This window comes from Pteronotus mesoamericanus, unplaced genomic scaffold (genome assembly GCF_021234165.1).
Source record: "Pteronotus mesoamericanus isolate MK-2021 breed Mesoamerican mustached bat unplaced genomic scaffold, CSHL_Meso_final scaffold_507, whole genome shotgun sequence".
Taxonomy (NCBI): domain Eukaryota; kingdom Metazoa; phylum Chordata; class Mammalia; order Chiroptera; family Mormoopidae; genus Pteronotus; species Pteronotus mesoamericanus.
In genome coordinates, this window is record NW_026555319.1 from 8,783,475 (window position 1) to 8,808,940 (window position 25,466).

Genomic DNA, 25,466 nt, shown 5'->3' on the forward strand with positions numbered 1-25,466 from the left:
AGTTATTTCATTTAATCTCAGTGGAGATTGAAGGCTCAGTTTTACAGATGTGGAAAACGAGCCCGGGGAGCTTAGGTAAGTTTCCCAGGCCGCCCGCCCCATACGCACGCAGCGGAGCCGGGGCTTCAAACTACGTCGGACTGGTGCCCCGCCTGGGTCCTTTCTTTTTTAAAAGGACAGACAGGAAAAAGGAGTCAGGGTGCTCACAGTAAGCCAGAGGTGGAAGAGCAAGTAATCCAACTTCTCTTGTAGCACGAGTGCAGCCTACAAAAATCACAGGGTACAATTACCTAGGCAACTCGGAAACGGCTCGCATGGCTTGGCTTGCGTGAATCGACATGGAGAGGACTGCTTTTATCCGCCTTTTGTAAAAATAAGCCTTTAATAACTTTGTTTAAATAACGCTTTTGAAGTGTTTTGTCAACACAAATTTATTTAAGAGTCCCGTGTGATCAGCAGGGGAAGGATATTTTTAATATGGCACCGGGGGAACTAGCAGGTTGAGCTATTTTGCTTCCATTCACTCAGGGGCAACATGAGAAGTAGATTTAGGTAAATTCCCAACCCCCAGTCTGTCAGTGATAAGCAGGTCTGAGGGAAATATCTGGCTTATTGTTACAGATTTGCTCACCCTGGGACCTGGCTGCTTGATGGGTTTCTCCGAGCAGTGTAGCCTGCGAGTTATGAGCACCAACTATGGACTGGATGAAACTGGGTTCAACGCTTGGCTTTGCTGGTTATAAGCTGTGCAATGCCAGGTATTTTGGATACTTAACCTTTCTAATTCTGTTTGTCCATTTCCAAAGTAGGGTTAATAATGGTGCCTTGTCTGCGGGGTTGTTGCCATGGTTCAACGAGGTCAGGCTTAGAGCACTTAGCTTTGTGGTACCTGCTGTCATCGCTCTTACCACTCATTTGCTCAAGGGTTGATCAGACAGACACAGAGGAAGGAAAGGGCTACTTCTGCAGGCAACAGTCAAGATTCCTGCAAGCCGGCGCGGGCTAGCAGGGCTTCCTGCCCCAAAGGCCACTTTCCGCAGCTGTGATGTCTGGTATCGCAGCCACTGGGAGCACGCGGCAACTGAGTGCTTGACATGTGGCTATTGTCAGTAAGGAACTGAACATTTGGTTCTGTTTAGCTGTGACTCAGTTTAAATTGCTACATGCGCCTAGTGCTATAGCCTAGTGACTATAGCAGTGGACAGTGCCGCATCAAGTTTTCCCATCTCTGAAGACAGAAATGAAGGCGTGCGTGGCTCCTGCCTGGGAAGGGGGCATCTGCCCTGGGGGCCGGGGGACAGGCGCAGGGACGTCTGCACTCAGACCCCTTCTGAGCTGTCACGGCTTGCTCCTCAGGAGTCTGGGGCTTCTTGGCCTCCCTCCCGGACTCCCACCTCCCATTGCTCCCTGCTCTGCCATTCACTCAGTCTCCACCAGGCGAGCGCGTTTTCTGTGCTTCCTGGCAATGACTACACCCAACCCATTTTTCTTCCGCTTTGCTAGCTGGGTGACCATACCCATGCCAAAAGGCAGTCTAGCATCTCTAAACCTTCCGAGAACCTTTGCCAAATCCTTCTAACCAAGGCTCCCTGGGAGCTAGGACCCCCTGACCTCTCACACAATGGGGCTGGGTAGGGGGTTCTGGGCCTGGCTCCACAGAAAGTTCGTGTGAGTGTTGGTTGGCCCCGTGCTGACCCCGAAAACCCCGGAGGGGGAACAGGTGGGCCAGGCCTGTGTGCAGGGCGCAGCCTGCAGGTGGGGGCCACCGGCTCTGGCCCAACCAGGCAAGCAGGCCGCTGAGGAGCAGCTGGCCCTGGCAGGAAGCCCCGCCTGCATCTCTCAGCAGACGCTGCGCTCGCTCTGACCCCCCCCTTCTCCCCTCCACACACCAACAGCCTTTGGTTTCTGCCTCCACCTGGTCGTGGATGCTGGGAGCTGTATTAAAGCAGGGAGGCCTGGGGACTGCGGAAACTGGGTCTGGGGTATGTGCAAAGCTTTTCTCCAAGACTGCATCATGCTAGAAGAGAAAACGGTCCCCATAAAGAGAAAAGAGTGCCTTTGAGAGAAATTCGCGGCAAAAGCTGTAGCTGGGAAGTGAGGTGAGGGCCTCTGAGATCAGGAATAGTCATGACTCTAATATCTCACATCACACAAGCTGGTCAGGATTCTCAAACTCCAGCGTCCACAGGGCCAGGCTGGGTAGGTGGGGCTGAGTTTGGATCCTGGGAAACTGGAGGGCCCGTGACAGCCCCGGCCAGCACCTGAGGCTGGCTGCCCCGCTTGGGTGAGGACGTGTGCTAATAGCTCTTCTGATATTTTCTTCCTTTTTTAAAAGGCTAGACATCAGTTTTTATGTGGTATCTCTTGATCCTTCTATTTCGCCACAATTTCACTTTTTCAGAAAACTCTGCAGGCCAAATAAAACCCGTGGGAGAATTGGGTGACCTCTGACCTAAAGGGATGTTCGAGTTCCGCCCCCTGGAGCTGTGTGCCAGAGAAGTCAAATGGCGCGGGAAACCGCCCCGGTGTGGCTTGAGAGTAGGGGCGCCGGTCAGTTGCTTGGCCTGTGATGAGGGTGGCCACCACTGACTTTCAGGAGGAACCTGGTTGTTCTGGAAGGAATCTTAGGACTCATCTGACCCAAATACCATTTTTGCAGTGGGGGAACTAAGGTCCAAGAGGACAAGGGGCTTCCCTAAAGCATGTAGCTGGTGAGTGGCAAAGGGTAAGGACTGGAAGCAAGGTCACTAGAACAGTCCAGCGAGGCCTCACTTTGATGGCGATGGGCTGGCCATGACACTGTTCAGTGGGGCTTGCTGGAAGACAGTGGCCCCAGAGCATCAGGTCCTAATCCCTGGGATAATGCGTAACTTCACATGGAAAAAGGGTTTTTGTGGCGTGTTTAAGGATCTTGAAAATGGGGAGGTTATCCTGGATCATGTGGCCGGTCTCTAAATGCAATGGGAAGTGTCCCTCTAAGAGAAGGCAGAGTGCTTTCCTACCAAAGAGGAAGGTCATGTGACAATGGAAGCAAGATGCTGGCTTTAAAGATGGAGGGAGAGGTCAGGAGCCAAGAAGGGCCAGAGTGCAGCGCTAGAAGCTGGAAAGGCGGGGAGCAGATTCTTTTTTAGAGCTTCCAGATGTAAGACCTCCAGAACTGTGAGAGAACAAGTGTGTGTTGTTTTAAGCCATCAAGTCGGTGGGATTTGTCGCAGAACCCACAGGAAACGGATACAGTGAGCGATGACAGAGACGGATGGCATGGTGGTTGGAGAGCTGATGGCCCCTGTCCCCGTGTCTGACCTCACTGCTTACCATTCTCCCCCTGCTTACTACACTCGAGGTTCAGAGGCTGCCTTTCCGTTTTGTGACAGCCCAACCTCACTCCTGCCCTGCGGCCTTTGACCTTGCTGTACCTCCTGCCAGGAACACCCTTCCCTGGACTTCACATGTTTTGTACCTTCTGGCCTCAGTATACAGGTTGCCTCTTCACAAAGGCCTGCCCCCACCCTCCAATCTAACGGTCTACGCAACTCCAAGCCACTTGCCTTCAAATCACGGTTATATTTCCTTCATAGCAGGTATGGCTACCTAAAAGGATTGTATGTGTCAATTTGTTTACTATTCATTTTTAAAAAATCTGTGGTCTGACTCCACAGTGGCAGAGGCTCATCGGGGACCCCTAGTTCTGAGGACCGAGTCTGAGGCAGCACAGAGCCCACCCATGTTGGCCGGGTGAAAGGCGGCGAGCAGCCCCGGGGACGTGCAGTTCGCGGAGGGTCTGTGGGCCTACTCCATCGCCCTCCTCCAGCCTGAGGGGGTGGATGCCCATGTGACAAGATGACAGGGGCACAGGTGGAAAGAGGGCGCAATGCAAGAGTAAAGACTATAAATGGGGTCCACCTGGGAGAAGATGGACTGGGGAAGCCGCTCGCGTTCGAATGGTCAAGGTGCGGATGGAGAGCGGCACTGAGATGCAGTGTAAAGGCGACAGCACTGGTTTCAATTCCTGAGCCGAAAATGCCATCAGCATGGTTCAAAGCTTCAAGGCACGTCAAGTGCAGCAGGGACAGCGCCTCTGACACGGACCGGCCCGGAGTCAACGCTGCCATTGGCTGGTCTAGGTCAGCTCTCCAGAGGTGGCGTCTTTAGTAGGTGGCACCCCACGGCCTGCGTTTCCCTGGGTTTGGACTCTGAGCAAATAGTCTGATGTCCTCAGAACCCCGATGGCTAGTGGTCAAGTGAACGGCGGCCAACAGGGCAGGGCCATCTACAAAGTCAGCAGAGGTCAAGAGCGTGGGCTTGGAGTCAAGCCCTGGCTTTGCTGCTTGCTAGCTGTGTGATCTGGGACAAGTAACTGCACCTCTCTGAGCCTTGGTTTCCTCGTCAGGAAAACAGGATGCTATGTGGAGTAAATGAATTACTGGATGTAAAGACCTTAGCTTGGGGCCAGGCGCCCCTGGAGTGCTCTGCGGAGGTTGAACATGATGATTACAAAACTCAGGCCGTTTGCAACAACATAGATGGGCCTTGAAGGCGTTCTGCAAAGTGAAGTCAGAGGAAGAAAGACAAATGTCGTATCATTTCACTTATATCTGAACTATGAAAAACAAGCAAACACAACAAAAACAAACTCACTGATGCAGAGGACAGGTGGGTGGTTACCAGAGGGGAAGGGGGTAGGGGAGGGCGAATGGCAGAGGATCCATTCTATGGTGATGGATGGTCATTAGCCTTACAGTGGTGAACACTGTGCAGTGTACACAAATATTATAATGTTAGAAATATGTATGGTCTTGTATACCAATTTACCACATTACAACAACCTGCCAAAAACCAAAAACAAAACTCGGGCTTGTGGCAGAAGGAGGCCTTCTCCCTTCAGTTAAGCTGATTCTCTGGGGTTGAAATTGACTTCCATTCCTCCAGCCACATTTTGCTGCCTCATTTCTCTTTAACTCATTGTGAGATTTCTAGGTAGAACCAGGGAAGTGCTGTGTGACCCTGGGCAAGTCGCTTCACCTCTCTGAGCTTCAGTTCTCTCGTCTATAGAAGGTGGCTAAAGCCACACGTCCTACTTAGGGAGCCTCATTCCCGCGAGGAGGTAATCTGTAAGTAACCAAGCGCCCCGCAAGTGGAGGAGCAGTTTTCAGAGCACAGGGTGAGGCTGACCGGCTGGTCCAGATGGATGCTGGACCGGAGACCTTGGCCTCTTTAGAACCCTCCTCAGGGCAGCAAGCTGATAACCTGGATATCCCCTGACATGCAGCATCTTAAAGTGACCGCTCCCAAGTACAGGAGGCCCCGGATTTCTCTTTCTTATACGCCCTCACATGCTGCCACCACCTGCCAGGGCCACCTCCCCCCAGGATGAAGGGATGAGGCTGAGGTAAGGGCCCGCACCCCCAGACAACAGGACCAGGGATGTTCCAGGAGGGAAAGGGATTAGATGGAGCAGAAAAATTGAAAAAGTCTGTCCTAAAGGAAAGAGGGAAGGAAGGAAGGAAGGGAACGAGACCAAGAGAACAGAAGGTCAGGGGCACTGCTGAGAAGCGGCCTCCGCTCAGACCCCATAACTCCCAGACCAGGGTGTGTGACTTGGATGTGGCGCTCCAGGCCTGGCAGGCAGCCTGCCTCATTGTGACCTGTTCACCCAGTGTCCAGGACCCTAGATCCAACACTACCCCCAAAACGCAGCTCAGGTGGCGAGGCCCCAGGCAGGAGGCCTAATTTCCAGGCAGCCACATGCTCCACGGGGCCTGAATTCTCCACGGCCTGTCTGCCCCGAGAATGCCGGCGAAAACACCTGTCTCTGCGTTTCCCTTTCCTGACACGGGACAGAGATTTTTAGTGAGGCACTTCAGCGTGGCAGTTTGGCAATTTGTGGGGGACACTTTTGAGTGTCACAGTGGGAGGGAGGTGGCATCTGGCATCGCGAACACTGTGTAACAACAGGGACACCCCCATACATACAAGGAATAAGTGTTTGGACTGCCACACAACCTTTGGACATTTATACAGATTAAAAAAAAAAGCTTAAATTTCTGAGCCAGGATTACAATGGGCTCTGGTGTCTATATAGGGCTTTAAAGTATATATTGACTTTTCCATGCATGGTACTATTACAGCTAAATCAAAGACAGACAAGGCTTCGTTTTATCCGGAGTTATTCACCATTTCAGAAAACCACATCACCAAGGCGACGACGCTGCTGGCGACGTTCGAGTTGCCAAAACAACACACCTGTGTCAATCTGCATCCAACGCAGTTGTGTTTACAGCGATTCTATGTTTAGGTGCAAACATCCAACCATTGCAGTGGAGTCATGCCTGAGCCCTAATATATTAAATTATAGGTTCTTTTTATTGTAAATTGCTTTTATGCTCTGTCTCCTTTATTTTATACTTAGAGCATTATATTGATTTAAAAAAATGTAAAGTGTGCATAGCTTATTTGATCTACAAATTAGCTTCTGGTGAGTGAAGGGGGCTTTTCAAAATATTTGTTTAACAATGGCGGCGGGGGAGGGAGCTTATGAGTGTGAACCATTGAGCTTGGGAAACATAGGCCGTTATTAAACATTCCCCATCCTTAGAACCACTTACGTTAGTGGGTTTTGCGGAGCCCTGCATTCGCCCTTGGTTGCTTTCTCCCAAATCTTACCTCCTCCAGAACAGTTTTTTTCTGCCGCTTTGGGTCAAACCACCACTCTATGTGCAAGGTTTTCACAGAGTAACTAGAGGGAGGGCCGGGATGGATGAGGGTGGGCACAGAGCTCAGGCGCAGCCACCCAAGTTGGGAAAACAGATTGGGCTGTGCCTGAGGCTGCGTGCCCCGCCCTCACCTTCGGGGAAACAAAGGCTGCTCCCCTGAGGTGGTGCCATGGGGCCCCCACTGAAGTCCTTCGCATCTGACAACCTCATGGTTTCTGGTGGCGGGAGTGGGGAGGGCCCACACCTGAGTCTCCCTCCGTAGAGGGGGATAGATACGAAGGGTCCACCTGGCCGCACCCTGGTAGCATGGGGGGCCAGAGGGTCAGTGCTGGAGCGAAAATGAGAGTGTGGGGGGAGCAGAAAGAAATTTCTCTCTCTCTCTCTCTGGCCATTTTCTGACCACCTGGCCCAGCTGCTGATTCCTCCCCAGAGAAAGAGCTAGAATTACCTACGGTGTTGCCACCTTTCCTCCCCATAGGAACAAAACATGCCCACCTGGCAAACAGAGAGGCTGGCACCCAGTTCTTCGAGTTCTAGCCTCAGCTCCCTCCTACTTCGAGCAGGACCCCTGCGTGGGGAGTCGGGGCCGATTCTCTACCGTGATTCCATCTCCTGCCTTCCGAGTCCTCTTTGCCCCGGATTGGCCAGCACAGGAGAGAACAGGCTTGGGCTGAGGGCTTCCCAGTGCTCCCCTCCGCTCTCCTTCCAGGGCCCTGACACCTGCCTCACACACTGGGCGACCTTGGGAAAGGCCCCTCCACTTTGAGCCGCAGCCTCCTCGCCCATGACATGTGGGTTGCAAACACACTCATTGTGTGAGGCTGCTGGAGGGTCATATGGGATCAAGATGAGAAGACATGACACCAGCGACCGTGAGTGACAACTCTGGGATTCATGGCAAGAGATGTGTCCTAGATGCTAAGCCTTTTCTGCTCTTGCAACTGCAATTTTGAGAGAAAGAGGCGAAGGCGTGGCTGCGCCCACTCACAGATGTCAGGGACAGCACAGGTTGGCTCCTGGGCTGTGGGGCTGAGCTCCAGGACACGCTCGCATGCAGTGCACACGTGCACACGCACACCGGTGGGGCTTACCTGTCTGCCTGGACTTCCGCATCTTTTGTCTCTGCCTTGGCCGGTCCCCCTCCATTCATCCCTCTGTCACCGCTGGTGAGAAGGTTCAGCACAGGCTCTATCTCTTTGAGCAAGTCATTGTGCTCCCCACTGCCCTGTGGGGTGACCCCAGCATTCTTCTTGGCAGGGTCTGGGCCTGGGGGCCTGGGAGCCAGGCCGTTGGTGTGGGACAGCGAGCCAGCTTCCTGTCCATTGTCGTGGGCATGCTGCGGCCCATTGCCAGGACCGGTGGCCCCGTCCACGGCCAGCGGCTGCTCTTTGCAGGCTGATGTCGGGTGTGACAGATCGACGGCAGTGGTGGGGGGACCCAGGGGCCGTGTTACCCGAATGGTCTTGGGGGTCCCGTCCCCAGTAAAGGTGGTCTCCAGGTGCGTGGTGAAGCCCTCAGGGCCCCGCAGGATGAGGACCACGTGGGTCTCAGAGGCTATGCCCCTGAGCACCTCCAGAGCACTGTCGTAACTCAGGTCCACCAACGGCTGGCCGTTGGCCGCCAGGATGATGTCTCCGGCCTGGATGAGGCCACTCTGCTCTGCAGCGCCCCCTCGAATCAGGTCAGAGATGATCACAGGGGGCTTGCTCACCCGCTCCTTCACCAGGAACCCCAGGCCCCCCACTTTGCGCTTGAAGAGGCGGACAGAAATCACGTTGGGTTGGATTTGCTGGACGCTGAATGTGTGGTTCTCCATGGCGTCCAGTGTGCAAGAGTCTGAAGATCTCAGACAATGTCAAGCCTAAGGCGACTTCACCAGGAGGAGCCCAGCTTCAGGCTCTGCCGAGACGGAGTTGGGGGGCTGGCACTGCAGGCGCTGCGGCGAATCTCTTGGGCTTCTCTTTGACGTCCACTCAGTGTCACCCACTCATCGCTGTTCAGCTGTCGGTGGCATGATTTCTTGCGTCTGCTTCCTTCCTTGTTCTCTAAGGAAGTGATGTTGATCAGGCAGACGTCAGGAGAAGCAGTGGGACGTGTCCCTAAGCAACAGGTCAGGCCGACTGTGAGGAGAAGTAGCTGGCGGATGTGTCTAGAGGTGACGCATGCTCTTGTGGACTATTCTCTGGGCATCGCCAGCCCGTAAGGTGCAGATGAGATCTGGGGCTCCCTGAGCTGAAGGAGGGGAGAGGGAGAATTACAAGAGATTGAAAATCACATGACCATATCAATAGATGCAGAAAAAACATCCAATAAAATCCAGCACCTATTTATGATTAAAAAAATTCTCCGCAAAGTGGGAGTAGAGAGATCATACCTCAACATAATACACGAAAAACCTAGAGCCAACACCATACTCAAAGGGCAAAAACTAAATATTTCCCTTAAGATCAAAAACAAGACAGGGATGTCTACTTTCACCCCTGTTATTCAACATAGTACTAGAAGTTCTAGCCACAGAGATCAGACAAAAAGAAGAAATAAGTCATCCAAATTGGAAAGGAGGAAGTGAAACTGTCATTATTTGCAGATGATATGATACTGTACGTAGAAAACTCTGCAAAGACTCCAATGAAAAATAGATTGATGTGAGGTGCCCGACACCACCTTCAAAACGAAGATGGAAAACTCAGAAGTCTAGCCGTAAGACGCTCTGGCATTCTGAAGCCAACCTAGCAACGAAACCCTTTGTTTTCGAGGAGCTCCCTCCCCAGTTACCTGCAAATTGCCTGGGTTTATCTCCGTGATCAAAACCCTGGAGAAACCGCAGTCAGCCAGCCCAGAAATCAAAAAGCAAGAATCGTAAGACCCCTCTTATTTTTCTCCCACCATGAGAAGCTGACTTGTCACGCTTGTGGCCATTGTCTCTCTGTGTTTCACATTTTCCACCCACAGATCAGGAGCTCAGCCCACGGATCTTGGGGCTCTCCACTCCGGCCACTCCCAAAGCCCCCACAACAAAGCCCTGGAAGGGGACACAGCCTTCTGTGGGACTGCAGATGAGAGACGTCCGTGGGCCTTTATGACTCTCGTCATTGTCGACTTGTTCCAGGTTCAAAAGGACAGATTCGGCCACATTACAAACCAAACTGGGTATTATCAACACCAAAGATCCAGGCCCATGGCAAACTCTGGAGGACACACGTACTCCACAGGCTGTCGGAGAGCCTAAGAGAGAAATGTTAGGAAGGGTGGACCGTGTACCCCCATAGCAGGTGCTCAATGAGCGTTTGTTGAAAGAAGAAAATTCCCAGAAGATTAATCATAGCAGACACTTAATGAGCACAGACACTCTTAATGTATGTTTTTTCTTTTTAATCTGCAGAGTAACCCTTCCACCGGCAAGAAGACCGAAAGTAGGGAAGGGTCAGTGACCTGTCCAAGGTCAAGTAGAGAATGATGGCAGACAGAGGATTGGAACTCAGATTGGTCCAGCTTTTAAGCCTGAGCTTTTAAACTTACATTCTAGGTTTAAAAAATTTCTCTTCGAGTTATTTTTACAACTCCCACCAGCTCCCCCAGGCTCAGGGAAATGAGGTGTGGTCGGGGTACCAAAGGCCAACAGGAGGCTATGGCCCAGGTGCGGTGGGCACACCTGTGGCATGTATGCGGCAGGCAGTGATGTGTGTCTTACGCGTCTGGGTGGGGGCAGGTGGTCTATGGCTGCAGGTGGATTGGGGACAGGTTTGGGACAGCACAGAACCCGTCCATGTCTTTCCTATCCCCAGTTCCATCTGTGTCCTGGCACCCCCTCTGCCGGCATCTTCACCGCGCCTTAGCTCAGAGAGAGAGCACCCATCTGCCACTACTGACAAACTGACACTCACTCCCTCGTTTCCCTTTTAGCGGTTTCCCGGGGTCACCCCAGGGCTGAGGCAGCGGACAAGCTCCTGCTGCCTCTGAGAGCAGGAGGTGGGTGCAGACACCCCCCCCCAGGAGAAGGAGGCGCCACCTCCTGGGTCCCCTGGGGGTGGTTAGCAAGTCCAGCATCCCCCTTGCGCGGCTTGCATTACGTAACTCGCCAGTCCCTTCGTGTGAGTGAGGGAGTAATGACTACCCAGCCCAGCCCGGGCTGCGCTCTCCATCTGGTGTTGCTCCGTGTGTGTGTTTCTCTCTGTGTATTCATGCATCGCCCTCACGCTGTGTCATTTCTCTGCTGCGTGTGTGAGCGGGTGCGTCCCGTGTATCACCCGGCTGAGCGTCTGCCAGCATCTTGCGGCTGAGGTTCTGGCGTGCAGAGAAACCATCCAGAGCCGAGTGTCCCTCCTCATGTGGGGGAGGGTCAGTCCACCCGGCCCCCTTGCTTCCTAAACTCTTGGAGCCCCATTTCTTTCCTGTACCAAAACCAGGACGTTCACTGTGACAGTGGAGGCAGAGGCAGCTGGCAGCTCCGGATCACTCTGGAGTGTCCACACTGGGCACAAGGCTGAGGGCTTTAATTAGAAAAGGGGCTTGAAGGGGAGCTCCTGGGGGACGCGAGGTCGCGTGCTTCCTTCTCCCGCAGGCCGGCTTAGGCCAGACTTTACCAAGGGACAGCGGCCGGCTGGGCTGGAGGAAAAGAAACAAAGCACCCCACAAACCTCCCGGCCTGGCCCCTCTTCTCAGCCGCTTCCCAGCCAGAGGGGGCTGTTGGCTGGTGCTGGGGAAACGGGGGTGCTGTTTCTCAGACCTTGGCCGTAGAAAGGTCACGTGAAATTCGGAAGGAGTTGGAAAGGGGCTGGGCTTGAGGGGCAGGGATCGGTCGCAGGGTGAGAGTGACAGTGAGAGGAGGGAACGCGGCCCCGGGCCTAAGGGAGCGGGTTCTGCGCGCTTGTCATGATGTCACCCCTCCAATACTGCGTGTCTCTCCTCTCCCTTCCCAAAGCACGCCTTCCTCTGCGGCCGTGCTTTCAGGCTCACTCTGACCGGTGTCAGGCTGGAGGGTCCCTGTTTTACAGACGAATAAATTAAGCTGCTAGAGGGAGACGCCCTTGACCCGGTTTGCCGACATCCAGGGTCCAGCAGGCTCCTCGGGCCTGGGCCACCCTGGAGAGCTGGTCACCCTTTGGCCACAGGGAAGGTTTTAAAGGCCCTTTCTAGCTCTCTCTGTGTTTCTGGGTGAGTTCTTTATTTTCTCTGAGCCTCAGTTTCCTCATCTGTAAAATGGGGTCATTAAGGACTCAGCGGCCGCCTGGGTAACCAGGATGATTGAATGGAACAGCAAATGCCGGGTGCTGGGCAACGGCATGGCGTGAATGCTCAGGAAAAAAATGGCTTCCTGTTGCTGTTACATAATATGTAATGTTTTGGGCTTCTGGCTTATAATTTAGCCACTTTCTATTCCACTGCAGTCTCACCGAAGGTCCATCATGTGCCATCTAGAAGCAGGCCCTGTGCCTGAAATCACACCCAGGAATCTCACAACAGTCACGGTATAGGGCAGGGACTACAACCCAGCCTCCGCCCCTTGGAGCTGCGATCTTAGACAAATCACATGTGCGTGCCCGCCAGAGTATATACCATGGAAACAACACTTGGACCCGGGCCTCATTCAAGTAGTTCAGTGGCTTCAGTGTGTTTATTTCAGCTACCTTGCTGCGAGGAAAGAAGCGCTGACTTTCAGGAATGACTGCCAGCGAGAAGCAGGGAGCCAAAATAGGCCAGCGTCTGCTACTACCGTCTCGCTGCGCGACCTTGGGCAAGCTACTTCCCACCCCGGGGCTGCGCTTCTGCAGTTGCGGGAAGAGCGACAGGCAGTGTGGAGTGATTGAGAGTTTCCGGTGGGCGAGCCTGGGGCTGAGCCCGGGGCATGGGCACCCTGTGATGTGAGGGCTGACGAGCTGCCTGAGGTTCAGAGACGGAGCCGGGTCCCGGGGAGTGGATTCGGAGTGCTCAGCAAGGTCAATGCCAGTCCCAACAATAACCCCTCAAGATCATGCCTCCCTCCTTTTCCTCCCCAAAGCACATTCCTCTCCTCTGCCACCATATTCCTCGTCCTCACCCTGACCAAGGTCACATTTGATTGCCCCCATTTTACAGATGCGGAAATTAAGTTACAACAGGAAGATCTGCTTGTCTTGGCTTGCCTGTAGCTTCCCATGTTTAGCACTGAAGCTCAGAGGACTCAGGAATCAGTGTCCTCTGGGGGTTCGAAGGCTGTGCCATACACGTGTGGCCATTGAACTCCTGAGCTGCGGCTGGTTCCCCTGAGATCTGTGGTATGAGTGAAACGCACATTGGATTTCAAAGACTAGTAGGGGAAAAAAGAACGTAAAATATCTCAATAATTTTCCAGTATCGATTACACGTTGAACTGACCATGTTTTAGATACATTGGGTTAAGCACAATTGTTAGAAAATGTAGTCACCTGTTGCTTTTTACGCTGTAGGGTGAGCCCTCTGTGCAGTTAAAGATCACACGTGCGGCTCACAGGGTACTGCCACTGGGTGGCGCCAGTCTAGAGTCTGGTTCCAGAGTCTGGCCTCAGGACCAGGGCTCTGCCTGTATCCCACTGTCCCGCAAGTCCCCTCAAGAATCTGAACATAACTGTTAACTTAGCCAGGCGGAAAATACTTCTTTCTGAAAGTGACACAGAAGGTGAACAAGCATCTCACCACGTTCTGAGGTTACCTTCTGGGAGTAAGCGTGATAGGGGTAGAAAGGGGAGAGAAACCCACCCAGAGCCCTGTGCAGAGACGGGTAACAGGAAGGTGTCACCTGGGCTAATAGCCCAGGATCCGGCATCCTGCCACCCAGATGCTATTTGAAATAACACAACAATACAATAAATATTTCATCAAAAAGAATGAAGCAGATCACCTGGCCAGGCAGCTCCACTGGTTAGAGCATCGTCCCAATACGTCAAGGTTGCAAGTTCGATCCCTGGTCAGGGCACATACAAGAAGCAACCAATGAATGCATAAATAAGTGGAACAACAAATCAATCAATGCTTCTCTCTCTTTCCCTTCCTCTCTTTCTGTAAAATCAATAAATAAAGTATTGTTTTTTTAAAAAAATGAAGCACATACCTACTTATAGGTAGAAAGTGAGCTTCAAGATATACCATTAGGTTAAAAAAGAAAAAAAGGAGAAAGGGACCAATGTATAAATGCAGAGAACATTCTGGAAGGAATGCACATCAGTGGTTCTATCTTACGAGGAGTACTGGAAGTCAGAAATAGGAGGAAGCACTGACGACCTTTGTTGCTCCTATTTGAATATTACTTAAATTATTTTTATCACATGTGTATTGCCTTTTAAATGAGCAACAGTGAAAAGAACACTCAGCCTGTGAAAGCCCAGGTGTTTTCGGCGCGCACACCCACAAAACCTCTAATGGAGCTACAGCCCTGTTCCCCACCTCTCTCCAATCTCATTTAAAAAACAAATCCAAGTCCTCCACATCTCAAAACAAAACAAAAAAATATTGCCACCCTCAACACAAAAACACCAAAACTGTAACCCAACTGCGCTCTAAAAAAACAAGAACAACAAAAAAACCAAACGAACAAACTTCCCTACATCTCCCAAACAGCTAATTTGCAGTCCTTTCCCCCCCGGGAGTCAAGCTGACATGCTTTCTCCCACGCCAAGTCATCGCCACAAACCTGCCAACCTCTGCAAACCAGGGCGTAACTTGGTGTTCTGTGCTTTGGAGATCCCAGAGACATGGACGCCCTGGTCCCACGGGATCTTCCCAGACACACAAGTCCCCCAGATGCGTGGCTGCAGTTTGCCTGCAGTGACTTTGTTATTCCCGGATCACATGCCCACCCCCTCAGGGGTAGGACGGACACAGCTCAGAGTTAGGGGCACAGGAGCGATGATTATTTCAAGTTTGACGGTATGCTCTGCGCCGGAGGGTTTGAGAAACCCACGCTCTCTTATATTGCTGCTTTGTGCAGCCTCTTTGTATGGCAGTTTGACTCTATCTACCCCTGAATTAATAATACACAGATCTTTGGCCTAGCGAGTCGACTTGTAAGACTTTCCCCTGCGGATGAACGGGAACGGCCATCTGTAAATGCGCACACTCGATTCTTCCTTTGCAGGGCTGTTCAGAGTATCGAGAGACTGGGAGTCGGCGTATCCACCGTTAGCCGGGCACAGCCATACGATGGAAGGCTGTGCGGGTAGGACATATGGGGGATTAGATCTAAAAGGATCAATGGGGAATGATTTTCAAGGTCGATTACTGAATTTAAAAAGCGAGTCAGAGAACAAGATATATAAATACGTTTCTATGTCCATCTTATGTATTTATCCACACTCCCATATAAGCTTGAAGACGCACTGAAAATCTCTGCAAAAGCACCCAAGATGTCAGCAACAGTGTCACTTCTGGGAAAGGGGACTGGGAGGCTGGGGGTCAGGTGGGAGGAAAGCTTACTTTTTATTGTATAATCTTTCTGTATAGTGTATATTCAGAACACCGAAAGCGCAGGATTTGGTGAGTTGGACATGGGACTCACGAGAGGCGGCCACAGTCTCAGGCCCTGGACACTGGCGGTGAGTCAATGCCACTGGGGTGGCGTGGGGGTGCCACTGGTCCGTGCTGTCACTGGGAGAGAGCTACAGGGCTGGCATCGCCATGTTGGAATAGCTCAGGGGAATTATGGAGCCTTAATTTCATCTTCATTTTGCAAAGCTCATTTTTATGAGCTAGTTCAGCTGGCTGTAGAGCACTATATCCATCAAAGAGACAGAAAATTCCAGGGCTTGGGGCTAAGATTCTTAAATCCCTTCCATCCACGGACCGCTCTGTGGCACAAAAGTCCCCAGAGATGTATGTCCCTCCTCGCCTTCACCAGACCCCGTTGCCAGAAGCATCATGTAGTGGTCAAGGGCATCGGCCTTGGAGCCAGAAAGACAAGGGTTTGCGACTCACCTCTACCACCTATTAGGTTCAGAGTCCTCGTCTGTAATACGGGAGCAATAAATTACGCGGGATAATTAAATGGGAATGCATTTGGTGGAACAATACATGTAATGTGCGGGCCACTGTTAACTACTATTTTTTAGAGTCAATTTAGATTACACCTCAAGGAAAATGAACTATTTCAGGCAAACATAATTTTGGCCGAGGATGGCCTTATTACTAGAAAAAGGAAACATATTACCAGTGGTCTCTGAAACGTTCTTTGAGAACCATTAAAAAAAGATTGCACATTTTTCTACCCCAGTAAACCTCCCCCTCTTTGTTACTTCCTCTCCTTTTTTTCTCTTTCCTTACTCTTTCCCTTTTCTTCCATCCAAGTCATCCACTCACTTACTAATTATTACATAGCCCCCACCTGGGTCAGCAAGGCTCTGGGCAGGAGGAATGTAGGAATGGACCAGACAGACAGCATCTCTACCCTCAGAGCTCACAACCTGGGGACCGAGGTGGGTGTAGAGATATTAGCAACAGGGATAGGGAAGAGAACAAAATAGAAATACAGGAACACGGAGAGGATAGTAACAATCGGGGAGGGTGGTCAGGGAAGGCTTCCTGGAGGAAGAGTCAGGATACAGAGTTGGCCAGATGAATGAGTGGGTGTTGGGAGTGAACGGTGGAGGAGAGAAGGTACTGAGGATGAAGGGAGTGGGCAATTTAGGCCCCGGACACAGTCCACTGTGGCAGGAGAAAAAAATCTTCTGAAGCTGGAGAGGTCTGCAGGCGCTGGGCCATGCAGGTCTTTTGAGAGCCAAGTTAAAGATCTGGACTTTATGCCGAGAGGGATGACGAGCCTTGAAGGGTTTAGAGAAGTTCTGTGGTCAGATCTGGGTTTTATTACGTTCGCTCTGGCTGCTGGATGTGGGGCGGGTGGGAAGGACAAGGCTGGCTCTGCAGTGTCCACTCAGGAGGCCGGTTATCGTCAGGGGAATGAGAGGGAGAAAGGAGGGAAGTGGGTCGGTTAAAGGGGTATTTGGGCGGGTGAGTCTGCAAGACGTAGTGACTGATTAGGCGGAGGTGGTAAGAGAGGAGGAAGTGTCCCTGGTGACTTCCTGGCTTCTGGCTTCCATGGACAGAATGCAAGAGTGGGTCAAAGTGGGGTGAAAGAAAAGATAAGAATAAGCATTTGATGGAATTATTCTTCCTGAGTAGAAATAACTAATTTAACTGTGGTCCAGCATACTGCTAGGGTCAACATCTCATTATTTCCACATTCTGAGAATTAAGAGAGGATTACAGAAAATACACTTGATTTGGCTCATTCCCCAGCAGCGCCATTTACTGGTCATTTCATCTTAGGCAAGTCATTTAAGTTTGAACCTCAGTTTCCTTTTGTGAAATTGCAAAGATAAAAACAAGTACTTCCCAGGTTTTTGTGGCTTACATAAGATGGATGCTGTAAGAGACACTTTGTAAACTGTAAATGTCAACTGTTGTGGCCATGTTGAGCCTGTGTTTCTAGGAGAACATCAAGAACAGTGCCTTCCAAACTGCAGCTCAGTGTTAACTCGAGGCTCAGCCAAGTTTCTCCATTCACGCCTGAATCCTTAGGTGCCCCTGGTGTGTCAAGGGGACGGCAAAACATGCCCATCGGAGGAAAAAGAAGAATGGCTACTGCAAAGGGGCAGGAGTAATATCTGCTCCCTTAATACGTTAGCAACTAGTAAGCACAAAATAAATATTTATTGAACAAATGATCATCTATCCACAGCATTATTTTTTATTGAATTTTTATAACTTAGGTTGAACTACATGAAATTAGTAGTTTTAGAGATGATCACATTCACCAATGTCCTACTGTTCAACCTAATATTTTGAACATTTTTTAAATTTATTTTTCAATTTTTTATCCTCACCCAAGGACATGCCTATTAACTTTAGAGAGAGGGGAAGAAAGGGAGAGAGTGAGAGGAAGAGGAATATCAATGGGAAATAGAAACATCGATTGGTTACCTCTCGTATAGGCCCCAACCAGACCGAACCTGCAGCCTAGTATGCACCCTGACTGGGACTCGAACCTGCAACCTTTCAGTTTATGGGACAGTGCTCCAACCACCCAAGCCACCCTGGCCAAAGATGAACATTTTTATATGTAAGCCCTTTAGTGAATTATCTAACTTCATTCTTGCAATGATCATATGAAGGACATACTATTATTTCCATTTTATAGTTGCAGAAACGGAGGCTCAAAGATTTTAATGAAGTCACAGACATCTGTCCAGCTCGCGCCAACAACGGGGACTCACACGAAGTTTGCCTGAACTCAAAATCTTCGCATTAAAAAAACACAACTTACTACACTGTTTTATTAGCCCCAAGGATTTTCACTCTCAGGTTTTCTAAGCACATAATGATATAACCTATAAATAAGGACAGTTCAAAGTCTCTGCTTTTGTCACCTTCCTAGTACCACCGCGTATCTCCATTTTAGTCAGCCTGATTGCCACCTATAGATTGGACAACAGTAATTGGAAGACGAAAGTGACGGGGCGGGGGCGGGTTTCTGCTCCAAGGTTCCTAACTGGAGTCTATGGACCCCCGACGACCCTGGAATTGTGTACCCAACTTTCATGCCTATGTGCACATGCGCACCTTTATGGGGTGGGCGCCATAGCACTAATACGGTTTCCCAAGCACTCCGTGACCCCCTAAGCAGTAAGAGCGGAAGTCCCTGGGTCCACCCACATTTTACAGAGGAGTCGGAGGCCCACAGGTGAAGATTCTTAGAAACAGGCTCAAAACTAGGATTTTGGTCTCCTGCATGATTTCTTCTCAAACTCAGGTTGCATGCTCCTTTTTTGTTGCCTTCCTTCATGAAATTAGGGTGTTTCCTCAGGGTCCTGCCTTCAACAGTAACTCTCAGCTCAGGATGTGAGCTGTAGTCTTCTTGGTAGGTGCCCTTTCTGTCTAGGTACGCTGTGTCTTGATTATTCAAAATTCACTCAAGGAGACACATCTTCTCAGCCCTTCCTTTCTAGTGAACCACCTTTGATTATTACGCACCCTTCCAGGACTGATAACAGGGGTGTCTGAGGATCCCTTGACAAGTGGCAGAAGCGGGGAAACTGTCACAAAGTTGCGCACACAATGCCAGGATTTTCAGGTGTCCCAGAGCTCTGCAGGGGTCCACAGGTCCCATAGTAGCTGCTTGTCAAGGTAAATGTTTAAAAGATCAATTCCATAATGAGGGTAAAAAGCTGACTATATTTATTAAGTGTTGATTAAGAGAGCTATAAATGATAATGTAATTTTTAAATAAAAATAAGGATCATAGTATTAGAGACCCCTGCTCCAACTCTTCCATTTATTCAGCTTTTATTGAATAACTACTTTGTTCCAAAATCAGAGCATCCTAATGAACTATGAGACTGTATGCTCCTTGATGACAGAGATCATTGTTCCCTCATTTACTGTTGCATCCTCACTGTACAGCAAAATGCTTGGCACATAGTAGGTGCTCAATATACCAGAGTCTCAATCTCCAAGTCTACAGCTATTGAATGACGTAGCCCGGGTAGGAGGTGAGAAGGAAGAGTGGAGACTGTGTAGAACCAGAGAGCCCGTGCCACGTCCAGAGCACCATTCCAGGTGGCGGTTGCCATGCAGGAAGGTGGGGCTGATATCAGTTCACTTCCTACCAGGTAGCTGCATGGCCTCTAGCAAAAGGAAGAATGAACAAATGAGTCTTCACATACTTGGGTAACAACACATAGGTTCAGAAAAAGGAGCTAAAGAGGGAGTCTCCATAAAGTTTGTACGAATGACCAGTGATGAGCATGGTCTACTGCATGGCTACACAATGCGGTTCACGAATCAGCAGGCATCGCCGGAGAACTGCTTAGAAATGCAGAGTCTCAGGCGCCACCCCAGACTATTCATCCGACTCTGCATTTTAAAGAAGATCTCCAGGTGATTGGTGTGTGGATTATAGTGGGGGAAACCAGTTTGCCTCTAAATGCCTGTTACTTTTTCTTGCAGTCCCACGATGCTTCAAGCAGAATGCTGCAGTCTAGAGAGTGTGATAATATTAGGCTGAACCTTGTAAAATTGCAGATAGTCAACTATTTTGTGACCTACAAAAACGGCAATTCCAAATGAAATTTCAATTTCAACCCAAACTCTACACTGTTCTGCACAAAAGTGCTTCAGACCCAGGTTGTTACTCGCTTGCTACGGTCAGATTCTACAAACCACCTCCGCAGGCGTACAGCTGAGTTTCATTTGGTTACCACAGTTAAAGCTGGGAGTTTCCCATGAAATGCACATTGTTGTTGTTGTTTTTGGAATATTGGAAGGTGCGCTCACCGTCTGCCTACCTGAATGTCAACCAAGAGCTGGAGCGGGGGGTGGTGCTCCCAGGTGACCCCCCTCACTCATTTGCTTCCTGCCAGAACCCTGTAGACATTTATTTGACTGTGGGACCCCTGCTAGGTAGTGAGGCTTAAAGGGAAGCAAGAAAAGTCACCTTGAAGACCTGCTCAATGAAAGGACAGATGTGCTCAGTGATTTGGGTCCTGTCCCCTATCCACACAATGGAATTTTATTCAGCCATAAAAAGGAACAAAGTACCGATACCTGCTACAGGTTGACCTGGGCCCCCACCTGCCTGAGAGCTCTCTCCATCTGTCCCGGCTTGTGCCCCGTGGCTGCTGCTTGCCTGACCTCATTTCCCCTGGATTAACGCTACTGAGAGGGGAAGAGCCTTTCACACAATAGTCATCCTTAACTCCATACCTGCTTCTTTTGCCTCGGTGTGTTTACAAAATCCCTTCCTGGAGAGACACCTTCCTCTCAACATAGAGCTTTTTCTTTTGAGGTCAAACCAGTTCACGCCTACTCACCCCGACAAGAGCTGAATGGAGCGCAGTCTCTGCTCCCAGAGGGAGCCTGCCGTCCCACGCCCCACGTCCCGTAAACTGCCCTAAGTGACTAGGCCTCGGGGTTACCAGGACAGGCTGGGCCTTTGTCTCCTGTTGCGCCAGTACACCCGGGAAGCCCCTAGAAGATACCCCTTCTTTTGCACTGAGCAACGCGTTCGCACCCGGTTCAGCCTTACCAATAGTGCTCTGTAAATGTTCCCCTGAACCAGAAATCGCAGAAGAAAGAGAACAGCGTCACCTTGATCAGCATCTAAGCTGACATCACGGGTGCAAAGGAAGGCTTATGGGGAAACGTCATGGTTAAGATGGTAGGTCCTGGGTTCAGATCCTGACTCTGCCACTTACTGACTGTGCAGCTTTGGGCAAGACACTTAGCATCTCTGTGCCTGTTTTGTCATCAAGGAAATGGTGAATAACAACACTTTACAGGGCTCTTGTGAGGATTATATGAAATAAAGTCATATTTCCCCAACTGGTCTTATTACCTTCATATCTCTTGTCCACTGTGTCTTGCCTATACAATGATTTATCTACTATTTTTCCTTAAAGTTAACTCACTTTTTACCTTTAATACTTACTATAATCTCATCATAAGGACTAACATCCATGAAATCACAGTACGAAAGTGCAAGTTACATTTTTCTATTATCCATCAAAACAAATAATGAATACAATTAAAAAATAGATACCACTTTGTTCCAATGAGGAGAAAACAGTGAACAAACTCATATTGGGGGACATTCTACAGAACTGACTAGTACTTTCTGAAAGTATCCAGCCCATGAGAGGCAAGGAAAAACAGACAAATTGTTACAGATCAGAGGAGACTAAGGAAAAATAAGCACAATCAATCCAGGTGTGGCACCTGGATTAGATGCTGGGACAGAAAAAGGTCCTTAGCGGAAAAAATAACGACATTCAATAAGGACTGTAGTTTAGTCAATAATATTATATCATTGTAGTTTAGTTAACAATATATCATTGTCAATTTCTTGGTCTTGATAATCGTACCGTGGCTGTGAATGATGCTTACATTAGACGATGCTGGAGAGGGGTATAAGGAATCTGATTGCCCTGTTCTGTAACTTTTCTGTAAGTCTAAAATTAATTAAAAATAAAAAGTTTTTAAAAATGGGTACCAGGTAAGCATCCCTCACTCTTGCCCCCTCTCTTCAGCACCTGGCAACCACTCATTAGCTTTTGTCTCTGTGGGTTCGAGCTTTTTCCTTGGAATCCTACAATATGTGGCCTCTTGTGTCTGGTTTCTTGCACATAGCACAAGGTCTTCAAGGACCATCCACGCTGTAGCATGTATCAGTACTGCATTTGCTTTTACAGCCCGCCCCCCCAAATTCCATTGTGTGGATAAATCACATTTTGTTTCTCCATTCATCTGGTGAGGGACCTTTGGGTTGTTTCCACCTTTTGACTGTTGCGAATAATGCCGCTACGAACATTCACGTACAAGGCTTTTTTAAACACTTGTTTTCAGTTCTTAATGGGTATGAGGTTTCCCTTGGGGGTGATGGAAATGTTTTGGGATAGATTGATGTGGCGGTTGTAAAACATCATGGCTGTACCAAATGCCACTAAAGTGTACTTAAAATACACGTTAGGTAATGAAAATTTTACCTCAGTGAAAAAATGGGTACCACCGGGGAAGGGTCTACCACACTTTGGAGAACCTGTGCTTCGGTGAGACCGGCACTTCACACAGCACCAGGCCTCAGCGAGCGTGCAGAGGAATGGCGGCCCGGGTCATTATCATTGCCAAAGCCACACCAGGCTCCCAGCGCCCTCTCCGGGGTCTTTCTACAACATCATGCTGCTTTCACCATGTAAGTTCCTCCAAGTTTAATCCACTACTCTCCTTGAATATTGGAAACAAAATTCCAGGGCCCTCGGGAAACCGCCACTAGAGTGCCTTGCTTTGTCACCCCGAAACTCTGCTTCTACCGGACACGCACCTGGCGGGCACGAACGCAGCGGGCCATCGCCCCCAGCTGTGTGCTCAGAACAACACGGAGTGAACATTCAATGGACACCATACTGCTTACTTGTTGACGGAACACAAAACCTATTTCGGCAGCTTATTCAACAAACCTTACCTCCTCCAGAGAGTGACGGCTTTAGGTACCCAGAACTCTACCCTACAGTTTGCTGGTGAGGGTGCAATGCCCTGGCCCTGCTCACCGGATTTTATAACGCCCACTCCCATTTCCTCCAAGTACTCCAGGATGTAGTTCAGTGTTTGAAATGAAAGCAAATGACCGGCTTGTGGTGAGAATCCTACAGCACATGCCAGAGAGGGAAGCATCTTTCTACTCAGTGCTGATGAACTGAGGTTGTATTTATTAACCGTTATCTGCGAGCTCTTCCTCCTCCCCTATCTGTGCTAGCTTCTCTCCACCCTCCGCCTTAAGATCTGTTCTCCACCCTTCACAGGCCTCGATGGCTATCAATAGGCTCCTTGCCCTCTGGTTTCTGATTGGGTTTGGCCAATCGAGGTACAAAGGCGATAAGAGAGAGGGAGGAGAGAGGCCGTTCTCTCTTCCCCTGCTCACTCGTGTCTTAGTGCCGCGGTCTGGAGAAACCTGCATTCTTCTCGGAGCACAGCTTCGCTGGCAGGCTCCTGTCACACCCTATTCCTTGGCCCAAAGGGCCTTGGTCCTACTGTTCCCTCCCCTGCTTCATCAGGCCGGGGTGGGCACCACTCCCGCTGTTGCAAGTCCCTGGACACTTTGTCTTCCCTTGGCAGTCCCTTAAACTGTGTCCTAGATGCGGGTGCTTTCCATTTCCTAGCTTGACCCTGACCGGCAAATCAGTCTGTCTGTCTGTCTGTCTACCTATCTATCTATCTTCCTGCCTACCTTCCTTTCACATCGAACCATTTGAAAATACGATGCTTCAGCCCTAAATTCTTAAGTCCCCATTGAACGTGGGGTCTAAGGATGAGGGCTTTCAGAAGCAACCCTAATGGTCAAGGGCACAGCACGTCTAAGTGGAATTATCCTAATGGCCATCCTCATCCTTACTACAAACCAGACAGAGCACCCAACAGGTGCCAACCATTTAATGGCCCCACTAACCCAGTGAAGTTGAGTTATCGTCCTGTCTATGAAGAAAAAAGGAGATGTAAAGAGAAATGAAGTAACTTGCCCAAGGTTGTAAGAGGCCGTGGGTGGCTGGACCTGAATCCAGCTTGGATGGGCTCCAGAACCCTGCCTCCCCCCTTTCCCCTCCCACCCAAAGGGACCTAATAACGACATCACGACAAGTCAGTCCCCTGCGCCTGAGACACATGCTTGCTGACCCCGAGGAGGACGTCAAAGCTGCAGTTTTGAATCTGCCCTCGGAACTCAAATGCATCGAGGCACGCCCAGGCTATGAAGCCAGCGGCAGAAAAGGCAACTTTAGAAGATATTCCAGGGATGAACCTTCAGCTCATTCCTGAATTCCTCAAGAGACCCGGAGCCTGTTCTGCTGCTGACAGAGGGGACTGTCTCTGATGTAATGCACCGTGGAAGAAGGCTCAATTGGGATGCTAAACAGCCGTAAATGACATTGTCACCAGCCTTCATAAAGCACAGTGACTCACAGCCCTAATTAAAATGCTGAGGGAAAAATGTAAAGAAAGGCTGCCATGGAAAACAGTGACATTCTGCAAAACTGCAGGGTTACTTCTTCCAGGAAAAGCGGTGCTCGCGAGTGTGTGTCTGTGTGAAGATGGGGGATAGAGACAGGGAGACTGAATATTATTCTCCTAAGAAATGTGGGAAAATTTAACACAGTGGAAAGTCTAACTAAAGCTATTCAGGCTCCCCAACTTTTTATTAGGAAATATTTAAACAGAGAAAATCGAATAGCACAACACCTATAAACTTCTAACCAGATGGGTTCGATAACTATTAGCATTTGCTGTATTTGCCCTGCCTGTCTGTTGCGTCTGTTGAACAGTTGATCAGTACATCCATCCTTCCATCAATCCATCACTTCTCTGACCTTGTCTGTCTGTCTGCCCCTCTATCTATCTACCTCCCTATCCATCTAGCTATCTCCCCTCTCCCTCCCTCCCTTTCTCCTTCCCTATCTTTTATCTACCTCTGTCTCACCCTCTCTCCCTCCTTCCCTCCTTCTCTACCTGCCTGCCTACCTATTTTTTACACTGAACCATTTGAAAATAAGGTGCTTCAGACCTCAATTCTTAAGAACACAGAGTCTAAGAATAAATACAGTCTCCCACAAAACCCAGAGTAAAGTTATTATACCTAAGAAAGTTAACTATACTGGCTAAATTGTACCAAATATCCAGTGAAGGTCGTTTTTTTAAGCAATGGTAACCTGAGTAGTAAATCTGATCCCCACTGCCTAGGAGAGAGAAGTCAATCTACTGCACAGAAATTGGCTGTCAAGGGTTCTTGAGTGGGAAGATTTTTGGCTTCATGGGAGCTGGTTCCTGTCATCAGCCTCATGATGAAGTGTACAGGATACACCGCTTGACTTAGACACCAGTTTGGAAACAGGCAAGAAATCCACCATGTTGTTTTTAAAGAGAGCCCTCTTCAACACTAAATCTTCACTATTTCATGCAATACAATCACAGTTTTAACGGCAAAATGTGGCTCCCGATGATCTCCTGCTGTTTCTCAAATACAAATACACCCTTAAAAGGCCTAATAAGCTATCACCATTCAAAAAGATACAGTTTGATTTCTAAAGGCAAGTCCTGAGGAAGGTACAGTAGCCAAGAAATTCTGGGTGTGGAAGGCAGCAGTTAATCTACATGCACCAAGAGTTTTTGCATGTTTGCTAAAAGATAATCAAAAAACAATTAAAATATCAATACAAAAAAAATCCATCCGGTCTCATTATTTTATACCATGCTTTGCAACAAATACAG

The 25,466-nt window shown here is 49.6% G+C and overlaps 1 protein-coding gene across 1 annotated transcript in view; it reads right to left on the reverse strand.

Moving 5' to 3' along the window:
- NOS1 (nitric oxide synthase 1) overlaps nt 1-25,466 on the reverse strand; it is a 148,471-nt gene that overhangs the window by 61,833 nt on the left and 61,172 nt on the right. Inside the window, exon 2 of the mRNA XM_054594224.1 lies at nt 7,805-8,945. Coding sequence (XP_054450199.1) covers nt 7,805-8,529 — 725 coding nt within the window. The 5' untranslated portion in view covers nt 8,530-8,945. The remainder of the gene's footprint in view (nt 1-7,804; nt 8,946-25,466) is intronic.